Source organism: Arvicanthis niloticus, chromosome 3 (genome assembly GCF_011762505.2).
Source record: "Arvicanthis niloticus isolate mArvNil1 chromosome 3, mArvNil1.pat.X, whole genome shotgun sequence".
Lineage (NCBI taxonomy): Eukaryota > Metazoa > Chordata > Mammalia > Rodentia > Muridae > Arvicanthis > Arvicanthis niloticus.
In genome coordinates this window covers 42,591,801-42,616,643 of record NC_047660.1, presented here as the reverse complement: position 1 = coordinate 42,616,643, position 24,843 = coordinate 42,591,801, and the positions used below count along the sequence as shown (strand labels likewise).

General features: G+C 44.6%; 1 protein-coding gene across 6 annotated transcripts in view; it reads left to right on the top strand.

Annotated features, from left to right (window-relative positions):
* The window catches only part of Enox1 (ecto-NOX disulfide-thiol exchanger 1), a 547,589-nt gene that overhangs the window by 408,885 nt on the left and 113,861 nt on the right, over positions 1-24,843 (top strand). For all 6 annotated transcript variants that reach the window (XM_034498830.2, XM_076930694.1, XM_076930695.1 and 3 more), the window contains exons 10-11: positions 381-614; positions 10,043-10,255. In XM_034498830.2, coding sequence (XP_034354721.1) covers positions 381-614; positions 10,043-10,255 — 447 coding nt within the window. The remainder of the gene's footprint in view (positions 1-380; positions 615-10,042; positions 10,256-24,843) is intronic.

Genomic DNA, 24,843 nt, shown 5'->3' with positions numbered 1-24,843 from the left:
CTTTATTTACTCATACCCTGCCTCTTTGAAAAAGAATTTAAGAGTGCATATGCAATAGAGTTATCGAACTTTGAAAACAAGAAGCAAGACCAAGAGAAGCCAAAGGGAGGAAGGAGTGGCCAGGATTTAGTTCTCTGTTGGTGACACAACCAGAGGGTTGTGATGGTCCCTCTGGGAAAATAGCTAGGGGGTGGGGGTTGGGGTATATTTACCTCCACATCTGTGCTTCATGATTAACTCTTTAGAAGGATACCTGCTTTCTTCCTCCTAGAGGCAAAGGTATCTTCTCTCTGGAGGCCAAAGACAGAAGTGCATGGTTGCTTAGCTTGTGGGAAACGTGTCCCCTGACTTGAGGTGACTTGGCTTTCCACTGCTTCTAGGTTACCGAATGCGATTAGGGTCGAGCACGGATAAAAAGGACTCTGGCCGCCTGCACGTGGATTTTGCCCAGGCCAGGGATGACTTTTATGAGTGGGAATGCAAGCAAAGGATGCGCGCCCGGGAGGAGCGGCACAGGCGCAAACTGGAAGAGGACAGGCTGCGGCCTCCCTCGCCGCCGGCCATCATGCACTACTCAGAGCACGAAGCTGCACTGCTGGCTGAAAAACTGAAAGGTAAGGGGGCAGGGTGCGGAGGCGGGGATTCCCACTGGAGCCCTCACCTTCACCTTAGCCACCAATTGATGAAGGAGAAAGGAGATCTCCAGATGCCAGATACCTGTGTGTAGTCTCTGCTGCAAACTCCATGAGAGTGGGAGCGAGCTAGGATCTGCAGACAACCCCCACCCCACCCCACCCCACCCCACCCCACCCCACTCCACCCCACTCCCTGATGCCATCATCGCGCTAGGAACAGAGCCATTGCTGTGTCAGACTCTGTATGAAGGTTGGAAGGGCCGGCATCCCCAGTCCCAGCAGCAGCCTGTGGCCCCCAGACTGTGCTTGGTGAGCCAGGGCAGTGGCCTCACCAATGATAAGTTGACATTTTTCTAGTGCTCTCTGAGTTTTCTGGACCGTGCAGGTCCACTAGACACTGAAAGCTTTCCCAAGACATCTTACACACAATGTCTAGGGTTTGTGAAGAGAAAAGAGAAATGTAGACAGGTCCCCTGTGTTAGAAGCAGAGTGGAAGGAACCCTTCTCACACGTACAGATGAGTAACAATAGAGAAGTAAGTCTTTACTTTCTGCCGGGGCCTTCCTTATTGAGAAAAATAAGGATCCAAAGAAATAAGGACCAGACCTACAGAACTACAATAACGACTAGGAAGCCAGGTTTGATATTAGTGTGTGTCTGGGGGTGGGGGGATGCACACATGTGTGTCTGTGTTGGGGTCTGGGGCTATTAGTGACCAATGTGGATGAACTGAATGACATCTATTTTATATGACTATCTTATATGACTAGTTTTATGACTGGCATTTTGTAGGCCAGTGGTAGGTGATGATCAGCACTCCTGAGGTGCTGGCTACTGACAGGGTCATAGAGGGTCACAGTTGCCACAGGCAGGTGTATACAAGTAAATGAGTGACTACGAGCAAAGCTGATGGCCTGGGTGTCCAGCAAGGCATGTGCGACGAGCTTTGGGAATGCCAGCAAGTGTAACCAGAGCAGGGAAAGGGGTCAAGAATACCTTCACAGAGCAGGCAGGATTTGAACTTGCTGGGATAAACAAGAGGTCTTTCTCCCAAGTTAGAAAGGTTCACAGAGGCAATCTAACCAGAGCCCAGAGCCCTAAGAACACAGATGCACAGGAAATAAGAAGGATTTGGTGTGAGCACTGCGATCCTAACGCAAGGTAAAGCTGGAGAGGGTCTCAGCCAGATGGTGAAGCCCCAAGGCTATTGCTGGGTTTGGTTGTGCCCTGTAAGCAGTGAAGAGATGGCTTCATGGATTTCTGAAGAAAGGAGAGGTGTGATTGGTTCTTGGCAGGAGTCAGGGGATGCGGGTGTAAGAGCCTACCTCATGTATCATTGGCAGTGTCTTAAACAGAAGGGATGGTCTTACTGAAGAAAATCACCAATTTTAGGAAGATGGGAAATGGTATTCTATGCTTTATCTAAAAGGCAGGGTATAGCCTCTAGCCATCATCCCTGTTGGATCTAAGGACTCCTAATTAGCTATGGTTGCCTCTGAATTTGCCTCTCTTTAGCTACTGAGTACTACCTGCTGGCTTTCTTGGTACCTGCCCAGCTGTTCCAAGATGGCCCATAATATAGGCATAAATATACAGACAGAGGCTACCCCTTCAATGAGAAGCATATGCAATGGAGTATGAGACTCTTAAGATGGGTTCAGTTGTGGCTACACCTTAGTTCTGTACTGCATGGAGGGATTTCATGAAGGTCTGGCATCTAATGTCATGTTATCTCTATGAAGCCAACATCAAAAGTGCCAATTGCGTGTGTAGGGTACATGGCACTTGCCTCCACTTTTGGAAGACAGCAGATTGGGATGTCAATTTGCTGGAGTAATTTGTGAGCCTTGCCATTTCAAAAATGTATATTTATATAGATGAGTATAATTTGCAGAATTCGGAAGCTGTGCCTTTGCCAAGTACTGTGTGATCCCTTGAGGAGAGAACAGATTGGAAATTTTAATAGATGGCTCTTACAGTAGAATGAACTAGCTACAGATACATCTTAGGCAAGAGTCAGGTAATATCAAGCTTGACAATTTCAACCCAAGCACAGAGTTTGGAATATAAACAGCATTTAATTGCTTAGGAAATTGGCTGCCTCCAAGAGGAAATCCACTCTCTGCTCCTTATAACGCTGTAAAGCCAGGCAGGAGGAGCCAAGAAAACCGTTTCCCTGAAGATGATTTCATTGATGCAGGGATATAAAATTCAGTCAAGTCAAGTCAGAAGGTACAGAAACCTGTGTCAGAAAGAATCTGAAAATACCTAATTGGATTTGATTTTTTTTTTTCCTCCTGTGAGAAACCTTGCCATCCTAGGTTTATTGGATATTTTCCTCCTATTTTACACCATACGTGTTTATTCTTGTAATTTAGTTTTGAAAATCATCCACATCCAGCAAAATCTGTATCAATCAAACTTTATTATGACCTGCAAGACTTCCCACACAGTTAGGTGCACACAGTAGGTGTTGGGCACATTAATTCCTTTCTCTCTTTCTCCAAGTATCTGAATCTGTGAGCATATTGCAATTCTGGCCACCAGAGCTGCCAGGCATGGCTGGAATTGAGAGAGGTGATTATGTTTAGCCTGCTGCCAATCAAGGAAGAAGTGTCTTACAAATACCCGACACTGGGTACTAGTGCTAGGCACTTGGGGAAGAGAAAACACCATGCCACACCCTGCCTCATAAAATCTACGTAACTTCTTGGTTAATAGAAGAAATGGCTAATCACCCTGCACTTGCTACATAGAACAGTGAACTGTGGTCCGTTCAAATACTATTAGCAGCAGTGTGCACTATGGTGAGTGGCAACTGCAGGATGCTTCCCCTAGAGAGACAACCAGACTAGTAATGTCACACGCATGAGAGAAGGGGGCATCTTTGGGGATCACATCTCCCCATTTGCTGACCCGGAAGCCAGAGGAAACAGTAGAGTTGTAACTGTGCAGTGTCTAAGGCAGAGAGTCGCCAGCCATTGGTTTTATTAATACAAATTCTAAAACAGAAAATCAGTGGGCACCCTGCTGATTAAATAGACATTGTTGTGAGACAATTCAGCTTAATGAAGACTGACTGGGAAGTAACTGTGCAGGGCCCTGAAGTTTATGGCGTGGCTTTGGGAGAGCGAGAAGGAGCTCAATGGCACCATAATTACACTTTATTGGAAACAGTGGCACCAGACAGATGAGATAATGAATTCTAGTGTTTCTAACACAGACGGAGCAGCCCTGAAGGGGCCTAGGGTCTGGGCCGCACAAGGAAGAGATTGATTTGACCACGAGGAAGCATTATATCTTCATTCACTGGAGACTTCTCTGGGCAAGAACATTTTAAAAGTTTTTCAGTACTTTCTCCCACTTGGAAAGATGCACACAATGTTTCATTATGAAGACTCTCTCTTTGCAGCACGTGAACTTCTGACCAAGTTCTCTAACCAATGCCCTTGGGAGTCTCCTCGTATGTCACTGAGAACTGAGTCTTCCTGGGATTGTGCTCATGATTTTCAAAGGTCTAGGCTTACATTTGCATAGAGGATGGCTGGCATCCATTGGTAGGTGTGGAAGTGTGGCTGGCATTCTGGAGATGCTTGTCAATATTTATGGTTCTATGAAAGTAAAAATCAATAATGCTATGAGCCAAGTGGACATTCCATTAGCTAACAGCCAGACCTTCTTCTTCAGGCAAAGAAAATACGAAGCAGAGGGAGCCTCCCCGAGAAGCACTTTTTTTTTTTGGGGGGGGGGGGGCGGTGTTATTGACCTTCATGGAAGCAAGAGAGGCCATTTCACTTAGAGACATTTTCCTTGGCCCTGCAGGAGGAAATAACCAGTACACTTTTGTATTGACCTCTTCACTTGCACATTTTAGGAGCACTGAGTAATTGAGGAGACTGTGTTGAGTTAGAGGGGAGCATTAACCACGTGTGTAGCCTTTCGGTGCTGTTCTGGTTAACTGGTGCACAGTTAAGCAGCCAAAAAAAAATCCAAAGACTTCTGTAGGTCAAATTCTCCTTTGAACCAATTTTAACATTTTACCATGTCTTCATTAATTAACGAGTTAAATGACATTATTGGAACATGCCCAGTTTGTGTTTGCAAGATGGTCCTGATTTCTCTGCCTGATTTCTCTGTTAACTCCAGAAGTGCACCTTTTTGGAGGCATAGTGGACACTATCATCACACCCAAGACTCCCAACCAGCAGAAGTGGGGGTGCTTGGTAAATTTTAATCAGACTGGTATGTGGATAATGATGGGGGAAAGGCACCAGTCTGATGGGTAGTTTTCCTTGCCCTTGTGTGCTAAGGGAAGATTTAGCCCTGGATTTCAAAACAACAGGCAGATCAAAGCCAGGCTGTGAGCATGGGATAAGAAACTTACGTGGGCTTTGTGCCTTATTTATGTCTGGGTCTATAAAAGAACAGTAACAGCCCTTCCATGATTGAACAAAAAGAAAAAAATTCAGAAGATAATCCACAATACTTTTTCCCCTCCTCCAAGAAAAAAATCACATACTGATTTCAAGCTATGATGGTAGCTGGAAATTCCTCATGTAATTTGCTTTACGAAGATTTAAATTTCTACTAAACAAAAATCCCTTGCATTGTTACAGAGAATTATTTGCACTGTTCATCTCCACAATTTATGTTCTCTCTTCAGACCTGTAAAATAGTCTAGTCAAAGACAAACCAAAGAACACACCCCAATGAAGGCAAAAGTGGGGGGTGGGGCTGACTGCTCCAGGCCCAGTATCCCACTGAGAAAATCTGCATTGATCTCTATGCCTGTTTCCAGTTCTTAGGTAACTTTTCTCTTTCCTGTTCACAGTGACAATTATTCTTTTATTGAAAAATGGGGATTTAGAGACAGACACTTGCAAAGCTCATAAAAATCACATCAAATCCTTTCAAAATTCACTTAAATTTTAGTTACTACTTTCCATTTCAGGTTCGTGTTATCTCTTAACTTAGCATCTAACTATTTTACCTGGCTTCCCCCAAATCATTTCTTGCAGTGTGTCTGAGACTTCCAATTGTATATAAGGAGTGAAGTGCAGTCACAGTTGGGGGATTCTGAGAAAAGCTGAGTCTGTGTTTTTAACAAGCTCTCCAGGATATTTTGGCTTGCAGACTTCGAATGGCAGGTTATCCTGTTGGCAATTTTAATGTCCACTGTGTAGCAGGTGCTCACCAAACATGAAGGAGAGGTTGCGCAAAGTCAGAAATAACCAGATGTCGAACAAGATGGCATAGATTCAGCTGGGGACACTGAGAGACAAAGGATGGGAATCATAATTACTTACTTAGCCTTCCAAAGGTAACAAATTGGTATGACCTTCCCCCAAATTATACATGCTTTCCAAAACATTTTTAACCAACTGAGAATCCAGTTACATATTTGGCTGTCATGGGTACTCTCCATTTCTCTTAGAGTGTACCACTAGTAACTCTTCTCTTGTCTTCTCTTCTCTCTCTTTCTCCCCCTCCCTCCCGTTCTTTCTTTTTTTTTTTTTAAGATTTATTTATTTTATGTATGAGTGTGCCATCTGCATGTACACCTACATCCCAGAGGATGACATCAGATCCCATTATAGATGGTTGTGAACCACCATGTGGTTGCTGGGAATTGAACTCAGGATCTCTGGAAGAACAGTCAGTGCTCTTAACCACTGAGCCACCTTTCTAGCCACATTCTGAACTTTCATCCCCAGTGCTCATGGCCTCGGAGGCCTGTTTCTCTATCATGAGAGCATTTACCTCTGGTGGACAAAGACATATGTATAAATCTTCTTGAACACAAAATTCAACGTCCTTCATATCAATTTCCCACCTTCCAGTCATTGAGTTTGTGCTTTGCCTAGCTTTAATCACTACACATCTTTGAGAAATGGATAAAATATGGACCGAAAACAGAAAGTGACCAGAGGGTGGTTTGGGAAGTTTCGTTATAATAACAGCCCCCCTCAGCTTGAGGTAATGGGAGGAAGGCCATCACTGCCCAGGGTGACTATGTCAGTAGAATTCATTGGGAATGGTAGAAACACATCAAGGATGTGCTCACTTCACACTGAGGAGACAGGGAGATCTCCTTTATGAAGATGACATAAAGGAACAGTAACAGCTAGCCATGGGATGGAGAATATGAAGGTCCCTGAGACAGAGGCCATGTCTACGGTGCTTATCTCAATGGGCTTGGCAAACAGATATGCTACGAGGAAAATGCCAGCCGGGGAGGGAGCCTGGCAAGCACGTTTCCAGTAACCCAGACAGAGAGAGGGGTGTGATGTGGTAAGGACCCATCCTGGAAACACTGAGTAATCTGAAATGGGCAAATGGTCCACACTCCTCCACAGCACAGCCGTCTCCTCAGTTCTAGTGGTGGAAAGGCACATCTGTGCACACTCCAGTTTCTAAACTTCACTCTGCCCGAGTCACGCCCAAGCGGGGACAAGGAGAGCATTTGGAAGTTTTATAAGTGCGTCTTTGATGTGATTTTATGAGCAGCGTTAATTTCCTTCCACATGAATAGCTTTAATAACGCTGCAATCTAAATCCTGCTTAAATTAGTTTATATTGTTTTCTGCTTTCTCGGTGATCTTTCCACTGAATACCAAATTGAATTTACAGTAGTGAATTGAAAATGACCGTCCTCAGTATGCTCCAGTAGCCATCCAGCAGGAGTTACTGAGTTGGTGTTAATAAGTATAAATTAAAGTCACTTCTAATATGGTAACAAATGTTGACTGGCATTTCTAAGTGAGCCTCAACTAACATGTTTTAAATTTGATGTGAATGGCAGCAAATCAATCATTATCAGCCTGCCAGTCCCAAAGGGTCTAGAAACCAAGGTAAACTTGGGACTTTTCAAAACTACAGGCTTCACTTTAATTGGTAGGATTCTGTGTGTTGATCCTCGCCAATGGGTAGAATGCCTCTCTGGCTACCTAAGTTTTCAGTGCAGGGCTTTCTGCTGCTCAGTCTTCGTGTTGCTGTTTTCTGTCTGACAATTGTCCACTAACTGCTCCTTGTCACTCAAGATCAACGAGGAGTCCCAGTCATAGCAGTGAGGAGCAGGAAGACCAGCTTGTGAAGATGAGCAGACACAACAGATTCGATGTTGTTGTTTTGTTTTTCTTTTTAACCATTTAAGTGTGTTCTTTCTGGTAGAAGCTCATGATACCTAGGAACTAGCAATCAGGAGTGAGAGAAGAGAAGAGTATCAGGGGAGGAAAACTGAGTTAAATGAGCAATCTTACTCTTTTCATTCTCTTTTTCCTTTCTAAGCTAAAAAAGAAAAAGAAAAAAAAAAAAAAACAAGAAAAATTTGAAGATGTCCCCCTTCCTTGGTGCTGTGTGGAGACTTAAGTCACAGCAAGAGGAAAAAAAAAAAAAAAAAGCTCATGAAGTCAATTGTCTTTCCTGTTGTGATTTTTTTTTAAAGGGGAAAATAGATTTCTTATAAGTATCCGGTTTATTCCTGCTGTCTGTTCTGAGGTCCATTCTCCTAACATATATTGGCAGGGAGAGAGGGAGAGAGTGTGTAGGGAGGCAGAATTTATTCTGACTCTTAAGAGTCACAGTGGGCCTCTCACAAACATAATGCTAAATTATGGGCCTCTCCATGGGCTGAGTGTAGTGTTAAGTTGTATGATGGATTTTATCTTAACACAAGCCGCTCCGGTCCATGAAATGAGATAAGAAACCACTGCAGCCAGAGTTCACAGAGGGTTGAACTCAGACTGAAATCCCAGAGTTAACACAATCGAGTCAGCTTGGGTATTAACATTGTGCTCTGTGCTCAAGAAACAAATCTTGCAAGGAAGCTGGGGTCTCCCTGTGGGTGCGCCTCTGCCAGTACCTCCTCTGGGTCAAAGGTGAGCACAGGGTTGATCAGCAGACTGCTGGGGATGCTTGATCCCTAAGTCCAGGAGGAAACAGTATATTATGGTCTGTCTTACATCAGCAAGAGCATGTTTGGGTCTGGAGAAGGTAGACTGCAGTCCCTCACAGGATCCTAAGTAGAGGGGGTCCTGCCCTGATGTACCAAGCATGTCTCTGGGCAAGTAACAGCCTTGCTAAGGAAATGGTACCTGGCTGGGAGGACTCAGAAAAAGAGGGCTAAAGATAACTTAGGCCATATCCTGCAGGATTCACAGAGCCCTTCAAAAATACCCTACTGATAACCAGGAGTCAGTGGTTGATTTAGAAAAAAAAAAATGTGCTAAATAAAAAACCAAATTTCCTTCTGAGTCTCCATCTGTCCACCTGGAGTGTGTATATGTTTACAAAGCTAAACAATACAGAGGTGTCTCTGAAAGTCCTCTACGGAGCAGACAGGACCTAGAAGTAAGTGGGTAAGTATCTGGTTATTAAGGTCTAGTTTTTGCTGCTTATTTTGAGGACTAAGTCCTAAGTCTATCTTCCTTACTTGATTATAAAAAGGTGGTTTTTTTTTTTTTCTTCTATCACATTGGCCAGAAGTAGAAACATACAAATGACAGTTTTCTCCCCTCGATTTTGCTTGGAAAGTAGGCCAGGGGCCTTCAGCAGCAGTCATGTCGACATTGCTGTCATAGATGGCATACACCTTCCAGTCGGAGTGAACTTAATCACTGGCACACCTGCCTTCCTCCACCTCCGACCCATACGACCAGCCCCAAACAAGCAAGCCTGTTTGCTTTCTTTGAAATAAACTTTATCATGTATTTACAGATCCTCCACTTCTTATTCCCACCTGAGGCTCAAACCAAGCTCAAATGGGCTTTGCACTAGCCACCCAATGCAAAGGCTAGCTTTCTTGTGTAGAAAACTAGCAAACACTCCATTTTTCATTGTAGTGAATATTAAACTGAAAATGAAATTTCTTTTGAATTTCAGTAGAACAATAAATTACTTGATTTCTCCTGACTGCTTTGGGAACAATGTATCCTATTACACAAAGTTTTAAGATAGTGTTTCCTGTGGCCTACATGTTGACGGTAGCTTAGCTATCTGTATAAATAACAAAAATAATTGTATCATCATATAGCATTTCTGAGAAAGAAGTACATTGAAGGCCAAGTAAGTCCATAAGGTTTTGGAGTCAACCTTAAAGCATAATCTAGGCTTGATGTGAGAATGGGGTGGCAGTTATAGCTAAGACCTCACAGCACAGCTCCTGGAGAGACAACTGAGTGAGAAGTTCTAGGTGGTTCCACAGAACCAGAGAAAGAAGAGACTACCTAAGCTGTAGAATGACAAAGCTGCCCTCCTCCGCCCTCCTCTGCCCTCTTCCGCCCTCCTCCACCCTCCTAGGAGTATAGCCAATTTGCCAAGTTCTGAGATTGCACTACCTGGGGAGCCCTCACATGCTTAGAGAACAGCCAGATGACATGACTTTTTCTTGCTATCATGTTCCATTCTAGATGACAGCAAGTTCTCCGAGGCTATTACGGTTCTGCTGTCCTGGATAGAGCGCGGGGAGGTGAATCGGCGCTCGGCAAACCAATTCTACTCCATGGTTCAGTCAGCCAACAGCCATGTGCGCAGGCTCATGAATGAAAAGGCTACCCATGAGCAGGAAATGGAGGAAGCAAAGGAAAATTTTAAAAATGCCTTAACGGGGATCCTCACTCAATGTAAGTAACACTTTGGGGGCCATCTCTTTTGTTACGGTTTGGCCTTTTTCTTTTGTACCCATTTTATGTTCTCATGTGGGGGTAAGTAGCTCAGAAGTCTCCCATTTTACTCCATATTGAATGGCACACCTCATAACCGATTCATGTTCTGTGGCATGTGGAAGAGCACGGACCTGCCCTGAGAGCTTACTTCTCAAGGTGAGCAACGTTTCTGTAGCTTTTCCTCAGAACGCCATGCTTGGCTCCCAGGATAGGGCAGCCAGGTGCATCTGGGCTTACTGGACCCACCTCAGTTCACACCACCCCTGCCGGGCAGCCACTGTACACCTGCAGGCAGCCCACCCAAACCTGTATGTCCTCTTGGGACCAATGACAGAGAACAGGCCTTGAACATGTCCCTGGGGCTCTGTTTTTAGGGAGAAGGCACCATTAGCAAATCCCCTCCTCAGGCTCCCAGTGAGGTGAGTTTTGGCCATCTGCACAGATGACTCAAGAATAGACTTTGTCCTTTCTTCATTTGGAAAGCAAATTGCCTTAAACACTTAATGCCTGCGATTTTTCATGTCGAGATCCTGAATTGATGAAGGAGCATAAATGGAGCTTTCTAATAGAACAATAGTCACGGTAATTACCCCCAGGCTCTATTCAAAAAAGGGGGCGTCAACTTTTTCTGTGGCACTCCAAGTCTGCAGTTAATGTCACAGCGTCACAATGCCGCTCAGCTGCTGATGGTCTTGTCACTTGGTTAAAAGCTGTTGAGTGACACCGCCCCGGGCCTCTGCTCCATTCCATTCCAGGTGTGGGGACCTACCCATGACAGCAACACGTGCAATTTACATATTCATTCCGAAGATGAGTATTATTTGCAGTGATCTAGTGTGCCAAATGCCTGCTGCTCCTTCATCAGTGCAAACCTAAAGGGTAATGTGTCTGTTAGGATAGGAAGGCAGAGAGGGACAATGAGCCAGGATCTTAAATATGAAAGCATCTCCCACGACTTTGTTGCCATCTCGACAGTGTTTGTAGCAGCATAGAGTGAGTGCCTTGCTATGAGTCCCCAAACACAAACTGGTAGGTGACCAAGTGTTCAGCATAGGAGCACTTAGCCTTGAAAGAAAAGGATTGTGGGAAACAGGTGCGTTCCACCTCAGTCGGTACCACGCTAGCAAATCTCCTCAGCACTGAAGAGCCTTTGACCCAGCTCTGGAGGTCCAGCCACACTAGAGTTAGGACTGCCAGGGGGAGAATAAGGAAAGTTAATACTGACTCTAGCTTTGAAAGGAAGAACGACAGCAGCGGATGAGTGGCCAGAGAGAAGGTAAGAGTGGGTTGGCAGAGAAAAAAGAAAGGCCAAAACATATTGGAAAAAAACAGAGTCCGTGTGCCCAAACAGTAGAGTGGTTACTGTCCACTTACTCTTTGCTCAGGGGACTCGATTCTAACCACCTCGCCATCTGCGTCTGCATCCGCATGCCATTTATTGTCTCCTTTTGCAAGGACCCGGCCCTTGGCAGCAGCTGGGAAGCCACGGGTTAGAATAGGAGAGAATCATGCTCTCCTTGCATGCAGTGATATTCCATAGGGACTAGTGGAAAGGAGGCTGGGGGAATAGAACAAGCCTTCCTGCCCTCGGGCCAGATTTGAAACAACTAAGTAGACGGGATACAATGTATATCATCAATGGGCTTCATGGTGGTAAAGCTCAGGATGGGCCATCCAGCCTTGGAGCCTCTACCTGATGCCTGAGCCGAGAGGAACACACAGGGACTGGGGCTCCCCCTGAGGAATCAGTGAAGTTTAAATCAAGGAAGCCCATGCCTAGTGGAGATGGCTGCCAGAGATGGCTCTTAAAATGCAGATTACTGAGCTCTAGCCTTCAATCTCCCAGCCTTTTCCTTTTTCTGGCTTTCCTTTCCCGTTTAAATAAATCCTTTGACTAACATCTTGTAAGTGCTTTTTATACTCTTCCTCCCATCAACAAAGGTCTACTGTTTGGGCACATGGCTTCCAACCACGTTTCTACCTGAAAAAGCACAGCCCTGTGTGGCACAAGTGTCTCATTTTGATGGCCACTGCTCACATTCATGGTACCTATGCACTTGGCATTGCCTAATGTGTCCGTTAGATGTAGTGTCCACTTGTCCAGAAATCTCTACCAACCTCGTTGGCTTCACACACAGGAAAAAGCAGACATTAATGTTTGCAGACTGGTGCAGTGGTTCAAGGTTTCCATGCATGCCTCACTGGGCCCAACAGGCTATATGTGGCCAAGCCTAACGACAAGGAAAGTGGGAAACAGAAGTCCCAGCTGGACACTGATCTCTAGGATAAGCTTGAGTTGCTCACAATATGGAAGAGTAAGGGGCTTCTGGGAAGCACTATTGTCTTTCCTTTCCAATTTCCCATTCGCATGCCATCTGACAGACATCTGAGCGCCCCACCTCCACCCCACCTTCAGGTAGCTTCCCATTCTACCTTAAGTACTTTTCACCCTTCCCAGCCTCAGCATCAGTTCCCACTGGACTCAATGGTCATCCTCACCAGCCTTATCCTTCCCGAGGTCAACAAAGCCGCCTCCCACCTCCGGGCTTTCATACATTTGGTTCCCTCTGCTCACCTTGCTCGTCTCCTTCTATTCGTGCTGCGGTCTTTCTCACCCTTTAGGTGTTAGTTGAAAGGTCATCCTCTTGGGAGGTCTTTTAGTCCCCCTTCTTCTGATGGCCTTTCCACCAGAGTACCTTTGTGACATTTGTGCAGGTGTGGGATGAGATCCTGGGTTATGAGTGAAATGAGGAGGGACACACGGGTTAGAAGAGACAGACCTATTGTATTCCGGACTGGGGAGGGAGGGAGGGAATCAGTAAGCAATGGGTAAGCTGCATAACAGGTGAGAAGAGAGCCTGACACAACTTCACTCAGACACCGCTCAGAGCCACGTGTGTGGTACACCGTGATCCCAATGCTGGGGAGGCTGAGGCATGGCTGTAAGGGCAGCCTAGACTAGATAAGTAAGACCCTGTCTCAAAACAGAAAAGAGGAGGGAATAGAAAGAGGGCAGTTTTCGTGGGTAATAGGGTTTCAGCCTGCATGTATAATGAATCAAATAAATCAAAGAAAGCTTGCTGGCTGTGCTCTCATTGAAAATCACTGTGCCAGGCTAGAGGCTATTAGTAGGGTTGTATGAAGGTCAGCAGAGACACCGATGCTGGACCCTTCCCCTGTATAACCTTCCAACAACCTTTAGGTTTATCATCTACCCAGCACTCTTTGGGAGGGCTCTCCTTAGCTCTGTAATTCGGCTCTCAGTAGTATTTCAGTAATGGGCAGTTATCAGCAGACTGTGAAAACCCCAGCTGATGTTGACAGCTCAGTGCTGGCTGAGGAGTATGTGCCCCATCTGTAGCTCAGAGGGACATATCCATGAAAGCCAAACTCTTCCAGTATGACTTGAAGACAGAGGAAGCATCGTGTGGAGCCTGAGCTGGAATCAAACAGACCAGGTCACATGGCTCCATTAACAACCTCAACTTCCCATTCTCTTGCGTGTGCTTCTGTGCAATGATGACCACTCCCTGAACACTAAGGGAACAACATCCTCACATCCACTCTGAAAATATTAGCAGTGGCCTCACTGACCTGGAAGGCAGTGTGCCTGTCTCATCGCTCTGTGGACATGCTATGCATGGCTTCAGGATCTATCTAAGTGAAGTAGGGAGGGAACGAAGAAACAACAAGACACACAGACAGGAAAAAACTGAAAGTGGTTGTGCATGGCTCTCTCACTCCAGCACTGGGAAACTCAGCATGCTTATTATATATAGTTGAACAAGGAAGCATGGCCATTGTACACAGAGGAACAAGGCGGTAGGTTTAGCAAATCTCAGTAGGACTGGGCTGTAGAGAACAGTCTTCAGCCTGTAAATATGGAGGAGGAGCTATAGGGGACATTTTCTGCACACTCATCATCCTCACAGGGACCCAAGAAGGCTTTGCCACTCCCATGGGGCACTGCAGCCCTTAGCAAAGCCTTGCTTGTGTCAAGGACACACTCACTCAGGACTTCACTAGCTCCCTGCCCCCTGAATGAGTCTGTTACATCTCCTGACCTGAGTCTGTTCTCTTTCTTAATGGGGTTTTGTTGGTATATCTAGTTTCCCAGACTTGGTCCAGTTATGGGAAACCTGGTTCTAGAATTAATGCCACATGTCTGCTTTGAACACAGTAACTGCTGATTAACATATTTGTTAATTTCCAAATTCAGACCCAGTCAAAGCCCATTCTTCTATATTAATATTCCTGACAAACTCTACGTGAATTACACTTGGCTTTCTGAGGTTGGGGTTGTGTAGTATTGATATCCAGAAGCTAATATCTCAGCTTACTTTCAACTACATGATCTCCTCATTAGGCAGCAGGACTGTCTTAGTCAGGGTTTTACTGCTGTGAACAGACACCATGACCAATGTAAGTCTTATAAAGAACAATTAATTGGAGTTGGCTTACAGGTTTCGAGGTTCAGTCCATTTTCATCAAGAGGGGATCATGGCAGTGTCCAGGCAGGCATGGGGCAGGCAGAGCTGAGAATTCTACATCTTCATCTGAAGGCTGCTAGTGGAAGACTCTCATAGGCAAGCTAGGATGAGGGTCTTAAAGCCCACACCCACAGTGCCACGCCTACTCCAAAAAGGTCATACCCAGTTGAAGCGTTTAAAGAGCTGCTTTTGTTGCCAGCTAACCAGCTAGCCAGCTAGAAGAAAGAAATCAGCAATGTTCTTGACATCTTGTATACTTCCAACGCCATCAGTTACCTTCTAGCTTTTCTGGTGTGCTCTTTGGCCATCATTTGCACATGTTCTGGAAACACATGTTTGCACATGTTTGTAATGAGTCCAGTAGGCATTATTTTCATCCGAGCTTTGCCATAAAGTATCAAGGAGCAGTAGCTATGTTCAGCAATAGAAAAGGGCCTATTAATATTAAATACAGAAAGATGCATAAATATAGTAAGCATGAATGAAAATTAAAAACTATAATGTCAGAGTGAAGGCTAAGGATCTTGCTTCTAAGTTTCCTTCACTCCCTCAGACCCTTGGCCATCTGAATAGTTTGTTTTTGTTGTTGTTTTCTAGCACCAATGTCTGGTTTGGTTTTGTTTGTTTGTTTTAATAAGAATGGAAAGTGCTCAGGGGAGGACACCATCAAAACTGCTAACTTGAGTTTACAGGAAGAGACTCAGAGGGTCAGTGGCAGTACAGCAAACAGAAACATGGCTATCTGGCTTGGCACTGAAATGTGTATTTCTGGCACGCCCTCCAACCCTCAACCCCGACCCTTACCCAGCCACGCACTGTTCTGCTGTTTCCTGGCCTGAAAGACTTCACCTCCCATACCAGATTCAAACCCCCTGCCCTTCCTCCCTGAAGCCTGTCCAGTCTGTCCGCACCCATCATCACTGTCTTTACTCGAGTCCCAACAACTGCAGCTATGTGCGTCAGGTTTATTTCATGTGCTTCTAGAATGATTTTATTCCAGGGATGCAAGCCATGTGCACTGTTCACTTTTCTTACCTCACCACATCGTTGACTCCTGATCTTGGCAGTGTTTGTAAAAGCACACACAAGTCCTGGCTAGAGATACCCGGCATTTGCCAGGCATGGAGGAAACCAAAACTGGACTTGGAAATCGGGCTGCAAAGCAGTAACTTCAGAACACATTCTAAAGCTTTTCTAGTTTGGAGGTGGGTGAGTGTGTACATGCGTGCATGTGTGCCTGTGTGTAATGTATGCATGTGTGTGTGTGTAATACTGTGATCTGAATTGACTCAGCACTAATATGGATTCTGTTTAAACTAGAACACACAGAATATACGTACGTTATGAGAGAGTAGGATTACCTTATTCTTACTACTCTGAATGGGACAGTTTCAACCATCATGCATCCTGACTTTGTCCATTTCTATGAGAGGAAGTGGCACTAGTCTCATTTTCAGTCTTCAAAAACAGCAAATGATGTGGATGCTTTTGACTAGGTTTGAAGAGATCCCAGCTCTAATCTCAGCTCAAGCAGTAATTAGCCATATCCCCTCAGGAAAGTCTTCTAAGCCCTTGAATCTCTGTGTCCTCCTTTCTGTGATGAAAAGGTTTGCCCAGATAATCCCCTGAGGTACCATAATAGCCCGTAGTCCTTGCCTGTCCTGTGTACAACTTAGATCTGGATATCTAAAGGCAAGAAGGTAGGCAGGACCTACGTGATGTCTAGTTCACCTCTCATCAGGTGATCTGAGAACTGAGGAGCAGACAGTCATCCCTGCTGCGTGGATGCCAGTGCCTCGCTGTGGTGGCTGCCTCTGGAGCTGCTGTGAGTATCGGGAGCTACATTTCCACCACAAGCACACGTGCCCAGAGTCCTGCAGGTGCCAAAGCTGGTCAGAGTTATTGTCAGAGGCGGCTCTGCAATGCTCTGACATCCCCCCTGTCACGCCCTCATCTGTCTTCCCTGCTGAAATCATAAAAGCCTCTGCTGTTGGAATGAATGATTAAAATCATCCCACAAATATTTACTAGAGCCCTGCTAAGTGCCAGGTCATATGCTAAGTGCTGGAGTGAAATACGAGGGTTTCTGACCTCCATGCACCCCCACCCTCATATAGGCAGACTGGTGTCCTCCTCCACATTTCTTCAGCCTAAAAGGCTTTCTCTGAAATCATTTTCTTCTCAGGGACATCTCAGCTAAATGTTTGTTATTTCCACCAAGGGAAATTTGGTTCCTGTGTCCCCTGCTGTCGAAAAAGAATTTTATGAAGTGTTAAAATGTTTTCCCACGCCTGTGGAAGTCATTGCCGTAGCTCGTCCAAGGGAAGGGGGTAAAATATAAACATCTCTGTGATGCCTTTTAGGAACTTGAACTTGACAGCTTTTCTTTTTCTCCTCAATATCATGTTGATGGATATTATTTACTAAAACATTGAATGCTTAAAATGTTATTTCCAGAGAGAGAGAGAGAGAGAGAGAGAGAGAGAGAGAGAGAGAAGAGAAGAGAAGAGAAGAGAAGAGAAGAGAAGAGAAGAGAAGAGAAGAGAAGAGAAAAGGAAAGGGATGGGAAGGAAAAAAAGACAGTACGTTCTTTGGTCTTGGGGAATAAATATCCAAAGAAAATAATGTATGAAGGCTTCAAATGAAAGATGAGCAACACATTATCTATTTCTCACAGTACCAAAACTGACAGAGGACACTAAAAGCTTGCCACCATTGAATGGACCCTTTTGAGTATCTTTCCTTTCAGTTTTACCAAAAATACAATTCTAAGTTTACAAACAACATTTTCATCACACCAAAATATGTGAGAGAAAAATTAAGCCTTACCCTCTAGAACAGACAAGAACTGTGGAAGGCCTCATTTCAAGCTTCAATATACACCATGATCATTAACGAATTATCTCAGAAAAAACACATCTTCATCCAGTACTAAAACCCTTGGGTACCTTGCATGGCTGACAGTCCTGGGGACTAAACAAAAGGCTTCTATGAAATACAGGAGGGAGGGGCAGGGAGCACATGTCTGTTGGTGGCTTAGCAGTCAGAATCCACTCAAAAGATTTTTTTTTTTTTTTTTTTTAACAAAACTTAGTTTAAAAGGAAGGCATTTGTTCTAAGTGAGAACAAATCACTCTGAGACAGAGATGAATTGTTCTTGAGGCAGAGAGTATATCTTCACCTCATTTTGCCAAAGGAAGAAGTCGTCCCAGAAGGAGTGTGGAAGGAGCTGGAATGTCAGTGGATTCTTTCCAGACCTAAACAGCACACACTGAGCCCTGACCCCTGGCCCAGAGATACCCAGTACCTGAGAGCAGACTTAGTATTGCCTAGTGCAGTGGTCAACCTGTGCCTCTCTCAAATAACCCTTTCACAGGAGTAGCATATCAGATATCCTACATATCAGATATTTACATTATGACTCATAACAGTCGCAAAATTACAGTGATGAAAATAATTTCATGGTTGGGGATCACCACAACACGAGAAACTGTATTAAGTGTCACAGCATTAGGGAGGTCAAGAACCACTAACCTAGTGCAGTGTTCTTTACCTTGTAGCTGAGAAGGCCAAAGGCTGGGTCCATACCCAGCCAGTGATCCCAAATGCAAAACGTTAGCTCCCTAGCCCTGTCTTTCTCTCCTATAACTACCCCAGTGTCACAGCCTGATAGCAATCCCTCAACTCTGTTGTGTGACAAAACTTTTCCTGGAAGAAGACTACTTATTTCAGATAGGAAGCTCACAACAGACCACCGTACCACCAAAGTCCAACTTGGTGAACCATGAGTTATACCAGGGCTTTCTTATATTATGGGTGAAGAGTTACAGAAGCAGAAGTGACTCGAAGACAGCTGCCTCACCAAAGCCCTTCCAATATGGGTGGCAGCTCACACAGCTGGGAATCTGAAGCATATTGCATAGGCTGCAGGCAGATCAACAGGTTGGAAAATGTCCTCTCCTGGTACCCTCAGTTGGTTTAATTTCTTCTAGGCAGCTGGTTGTTTTCTCTTCTTCCAGGCATTGGGTCTGGTTTCAGAATTGTCTTTGCTGCTTAGCTTCTCTGAGAGGGACACTCAGCTTTCACTGTTTACTAGAACAGTGAATCTGTTCAGTTTCAGGGACTTCCTGATGTTAGTTTGAGTTGTTTACCTTTTTGTTTAAGAAACTTCCCTGTAGGATGGAATGTTCCTATCTTAGAGGAAACTGTTAAACAAGCCCTGCTCAGTTTCCCACTGAGGCTTATTGTTCTCCCTAAGCGTATTTCTACATTAAGAACAATAGATTTCAGTCAAAGCTGGAGGGCTCAGGACTTAAAACTGAGAGAATCAGAAGCTAGCTTAGTAGAGACAAAGAAGGAAAGGCCCTTCATCCAGACACTTTGATTCTTCTGCCTTATGGTTCCATTTCCTCAATAACATTTTGTAGGGAGGCAAACAACTTCCTGCATAGTCACAACCTTGAAGGTTTGGCTTCTTTGTCCCGGAAATTTTTACTTGCCTTCAATTCACTCATGGTTACTGAGCCCTTTCCAGACTCCCTTGGCACCCTGCCTTGGAAATCCTTGCAGCCTTTCTCCGTTAGTAAATCACCTAATCACCTGTGACTCTCTCCTCCTTTGTCTGAAGCCAGTGAAGACCTGGCCAGGTCTTTGACTCTTTCTTACCCAGAGCATCTAGTACAGTGTCAGCACATTAAATAACTCGGTGCTTAAAGACTTTGGCCTATGTGGGTATATATGAATAGACATGATCCTGTTCTGACACAAAGGTTAAATTTTACCATGCATCAGAGCCACTTAGATAGCATCAACCAGTCAGGTACCCCCACCCCAACCCCATTTGGACACATGCATTAGCAAGGGTGCTGCACCTTCACACGGCCCCAGGGATTGACCTTACTGGATTGAAGGGAATGAAGAAAGGACAAGCACAGAGACACAAAGAGAAGTTGGAATCCCATGGGCTAGGCTTCTCTGATAGAGAAGGTACAGCATCTGCGAAGCTCAGCAGATGTATGCAGCTGAACAGGGAAGTGGTGGTGGTGTACACCATTGAACAGAAGGCAGAGTTATTGCATACTGATAAACAAGGAGACATCTTCTTGTCTATACACAGCTGACCAAGGAGTCAGGGTTAGCTGATCTCAGTAGGAGCAGGCTCTTTAGGGAAGCGATCTAAAGGGAGGAGGAAGCTTTGGTGGGTGTACGCTGATACAACATTGGCACTCATACCAAAAGAAGTCTTCTTCATCCCTCCAAGCCTCGGCTTTGCTGCTCTCATGATGCTGTGGTACAGGGGTCTTCAACATGGCCACCCTTGTATCAACCGTACACTTGCACTCAGAACTTCACCTGCTCTCTACACAAGCAAGTCTGCAATTCACCCTAATGGACTAGGATTCCTGTGAACTAGGTATTTATCCCATTGTCTGTCTGATGTTCTTATATTTATTTATTTGAGCAGTTTGACCATTTCCTGCTTACCCGGAATTCTCCACAAAAAAGAATTTTTTTTTTTTTTTTTTTTAGCATCCGATTCCCTAATAGAAAAAGTTGTTTTTCCTCATCTAACCAAGAAGTTGAGAAATCAAGTTTGGAGTTGGCATTTTAGGACTCAAGTTTAGCAGGTCCATAATGAATTCAGTGTCACATGATGTTCTTCATCTCAAGACATCTCAAGACATCTCAAGACAAAGCTCCTAACTGCCCTGTTCCTCCTCAGCTTGTAAGTTTAGTCCAGACCTCTTTTAAGCATAGCCATCATTATATTCTGCTTCCTTGACTCCTCTCTATGCAGTTCCTTTCTGTCACAAGACCATGCAGGAGTCAGGAGTTTCAGCATCTGATGTAGCTGCCTCCTCCATGGGGGCCGGTGCTTACTGCTTCCCTCGGACATCTGTTCTACCACTATGAGTCAGTTCTGAGACTGGAATCACTGATGGTATTCTCTCTCTCTCTCTCTGTCTCTCTCTCTCTGTGTGTGTGTGTATGTCTGTGTCTCTCTCTCTGTCTGTCTCTGTCTCTGTCTCTCTCTGTGTTTATGTGTGTGTGTGTGTGTGTGTGTGTGTGTGTGTGTGTGTGTGTGTGTGTATGTCTGTATGTCTCCCTGACAAGTCTTCCACCTATGCTCAGCTCCATATCAGCTCCACAACTCCATCTAAAGTCTTGGCTCTCTTCTCTTATCCCTCCTTCCAATGAAGGATTCCCCACACCCAGCTTTTAGTATTTAAAGACTTGGTAACAGACTGGGGGTGGGGTCAACTATTTCATTTGATATATGCCTTTGAAAATTCCTTCTGAGCTATTCACTAAAGATTTGGAAATATCACTCAAAAGCAAAAAAAAAAAAAAAAAAAAAAAAAAAAAAAAAAAAAAAAAAGGGGGGGGGGGATTCTTCTGAACCCTATAGGGTTAAAACTCTCCCATGAGCCTGGTAGCATTAAAAACAAAAATTAGGCTTGTAAGATTTGTTTGAGGTGCTTTATGTAGGAAAGCCTGCTGCTGGGGAGAATGTAATCAGTTGCTCCAGATATTTGGGACACTAAATGGATTTAAGGGTTTTTCACAACCATATAGCTGGAACACGGGATATTGGAAGTACTAGGGCCATAGGGGAGAGGAGCAAAGAAAAAGGGACTATGTTCTTTCAAGGTGTTTGTCCTTGTATCTCGTTGCTTCCAATGCTTCTTTGCCCCATGCTAAAACTTCAAAGATCTTATACAGTCCCAGAATCTGGGATCTGCACTGAATGTTCCACTTTTCCTCCAGAGAGCTTGTTTAACTGTTGCCTGCATCAATGGTTGTCCTGTTTTAAGCTCCTCTTCCTCTGGAAGACTAAAGACAAATGCTTCTCATGATAGTTCATAAAGAATTGCTGGAATTTTCTTGGCCACGCTCTGTTCCTGCTGAGGAGGCCCGGGGCTGCCACTCTTGCTGTCTAGTACCTCTGCCTTGGAGCTGGGAGATCCCTTTCAAGGAAGGATGCTAGATAGATGGTCAAGCCACTGGGTTCCAGACCCCAAGGAACACCAAGTGGAGCCAGAGGAATCCCAAGAGGGAAACAGACATGAAGATAGGTACAGAGATCCTGAGACCTGCAGATAGAACAGCAAGACCCTTGTAGGGCCACAGGCTGCTCTAGGACAGTGAACTGGGAAGAGAGAAAAATGATGCAAACTATGGACTACTCACCCAATGGCAGGAGGCTTCTACTGGGCTCAGCCTGGTTCAGGCTTCACAAACCCAACTTCCAAAACATGTAACCTTTTTGCCACTTCCAGAGTATTGGGTCCAGCAATGTCCTGTAAGGACAACCATTACACCACAACAGGAGAGATGGCAAAGAGCAGCCCCCAGAGTTAAAGACACTTTCACTTGAGAAAATTCTACTCTGCCTGGTGGTATTACCTAAAATTGACCCACTGCAGATCACAGACTCAGATTTGCAACCAAATGGTCCTACCACGAGAGCGACCACCATAAGAACAGAGGTAGAACTGTGGTGTTAGCTTGGTGGCCAGTGGCCCAATGTGGGGATCTTAACTGAAGTTGATTGCAGTTCAGTAGCATCGAAACTAAACGTTGTAAGACTTCAGGTCAAATTTCTGATGTAGTTTTCTTGGAAGCTGCTTGCTGAGATGTGTACTTAGCCCCTCGCTTGGCTCCTTTAGTTGTGTACAAGTCAATGGTTTTCAGTGCTCCCTGATTCTTACAGTCTTCATCACAGCTAGATGGAGAATAGTGTCATCTCTTTAAACAATACTACAATATAGTATTCATAGCTATCATGTCACTAGGTGATATAGCTCCTAGATCCTTCCTTCTCCTCAATCAGAGACAAGCACCTACCTTGTATGTAGTTAGTTCCTTCTTCTGGACATTTATATGGAAAGAATTGTCACCTATGGTTTTGGTGACTAACCAAGCATAGTTTTCTCAAGGAACATCTATAGTATAATAGGTGTTAATACTTCATGATTTTCCATGAATTTTTCTACACTATGGTATGTCTAATTTTCAATTAATACATTAGTTTATATCTATTCATAGCCTCTTTGGCTATTCTGAGTAAAGTTGCTATCAGAATTTTTAAAGTACTTAATTGAGTTATTCTATCAAGAAAGAAATCTGCTCTATACCCAGATGTCTAAACATCTAGGACAAGGGGAAAGCACAAAAGAAGGTTTGTAAACTAGATAGTTTTTAAGAAATGTTTTTGTTTATACATATATATGTATTTGCTTACATGTATGTTTGTGCACCACCCCCATGCCTGGTGCCCATGGAAGCCAGAAGAGAGTGTCACATCCTCTGGGACTTGTGTCACAGACAGTTGTAAGCCACCATGTGGATTCTGGGAATAGAACCCTATCTTCTGGAAGAACCAGTGGTCTTGGTGCCAACTCTCCAGGCCCAAGAAGTATTTTTTTTTACATTAAATTACCCATATGTCTGTTTGCATGTTTTGTGTCTGAATGTGTCTGCACATGTGCACATGCCTAGCCTAAAGGATAATTACAAGTAGGGATTTAGAGCCACCGAGGGTAATTGGCACACTCATGAAGTCTACATGCCCCTTTCTCATGTTAATTTAAGCCCATTGGACATAGTAGACACTCTAGGATGGCATCTGTTGAAGACTGGCATCCCTGCAAGCTTCTAAAGAGTTGATGGCTTTGACTTTTCTCATGATCCTCGGAAAACCCATAGAACACAAAGGATGGCATAAGCAAGCATTGCACAGTGGGCCTGGCAAGTATACATTTTCTGATTGAAAGCTGTATAGATGATAACTCTGAATTATCAGGGCAATAGTTTTTGCTTTTTAAAATAATAATTTAAAAGAAGGGTAGCACTCTGTTCTTGGTGCAAGACGTAAGCTTCTCCTCTGATACAGAATCCTGGTGTCCTTCCTACCTTACAGACTGCTACAGTGGTGTAGGCACCGTGTAGTTTGTTAATCTGAATGTGTTCTCCAGCACAACTGTCTGTGAGCTGCTGCTACGAATAAAGGCCATCCATCCTATGCACTCTGTATCCCTTTCTCTGAGGAGGGAAGTTGTGGGTCCCCTTCAGTTAGTAATTATGTGTGGCTGCACTGCACATAGAATCAGCAATGGGGACGATGCCAGGGAAGCAGTGAGCACAGTGTTCACCACGAGCTTCTTTAGTCTTCCACAGAAACAGTGGACAGCATATGGTCCATCAGTGACATCATGACTACACCATCCTGATTGGTGGTTATAAAGCCAGGCACTCTTGTACCCCATTCACTGGGACATTGTCTTTGAAGTGGCTTTTCCCAAAGAATTCACCCCAGCTCTTTCATGAGCCTGAACACTTTGACTTGCAAGACAAATGTCTGGGACTGTGCAATGTAAATGATGTGAGAATACATTTCAAACCTAAATTGAGTTGTACCATTTTTACTTTTCTGAGTGTTTTGTGTGTGGGGTGGGAGTGAGGGGACAATGAGGTAGGAAGTATAAAAATGTCATAATTTCTTGGAGAACTCTATAAGAGATTGAGATAACACCCTGAGCATCTGAGGCATATCTTTGAAGTTCTGATGCTTTTCTGAACCTTGATTTATAGATCAGCTCCATTTGGGTGGCCATCATCACATCCTCACGCTCAGTGTGTCTCAGAGCCAGCTCCCTCTGTGCCTGCTCTCTGCATCCCTGATGTTCTTCCCAAGCTTGAGTCATCCTGGCCTCCCTCCTGCCTCCCCACATCCTCTTAGCAAGTCACCCCCTAGCTGCTTCCTGTCAGATGGCTGCTCATTCCACCTTCCATTCATAGCTTCTGCTTTAATCCATGCCTTCTTCAAGTCTTCCACGCTCACACTGGCACGTGTCCCCTGACTACACAGCCTGGATTAACACATGGTGGTCCTTCTGCACGTCGTCTCTCATGGTCTTAGCCTCCTCCCTTCCAGTGACTTCCATGTGAAGCCCTCCCAAAGCTCCAGCCTTGCAAAAAGCCACCCTGATTCCTTTGCTGAGCAAGTGGTGAGTCACCAACTAAGGCCTGGCAAAATGTCACCTTCTTCCTGGC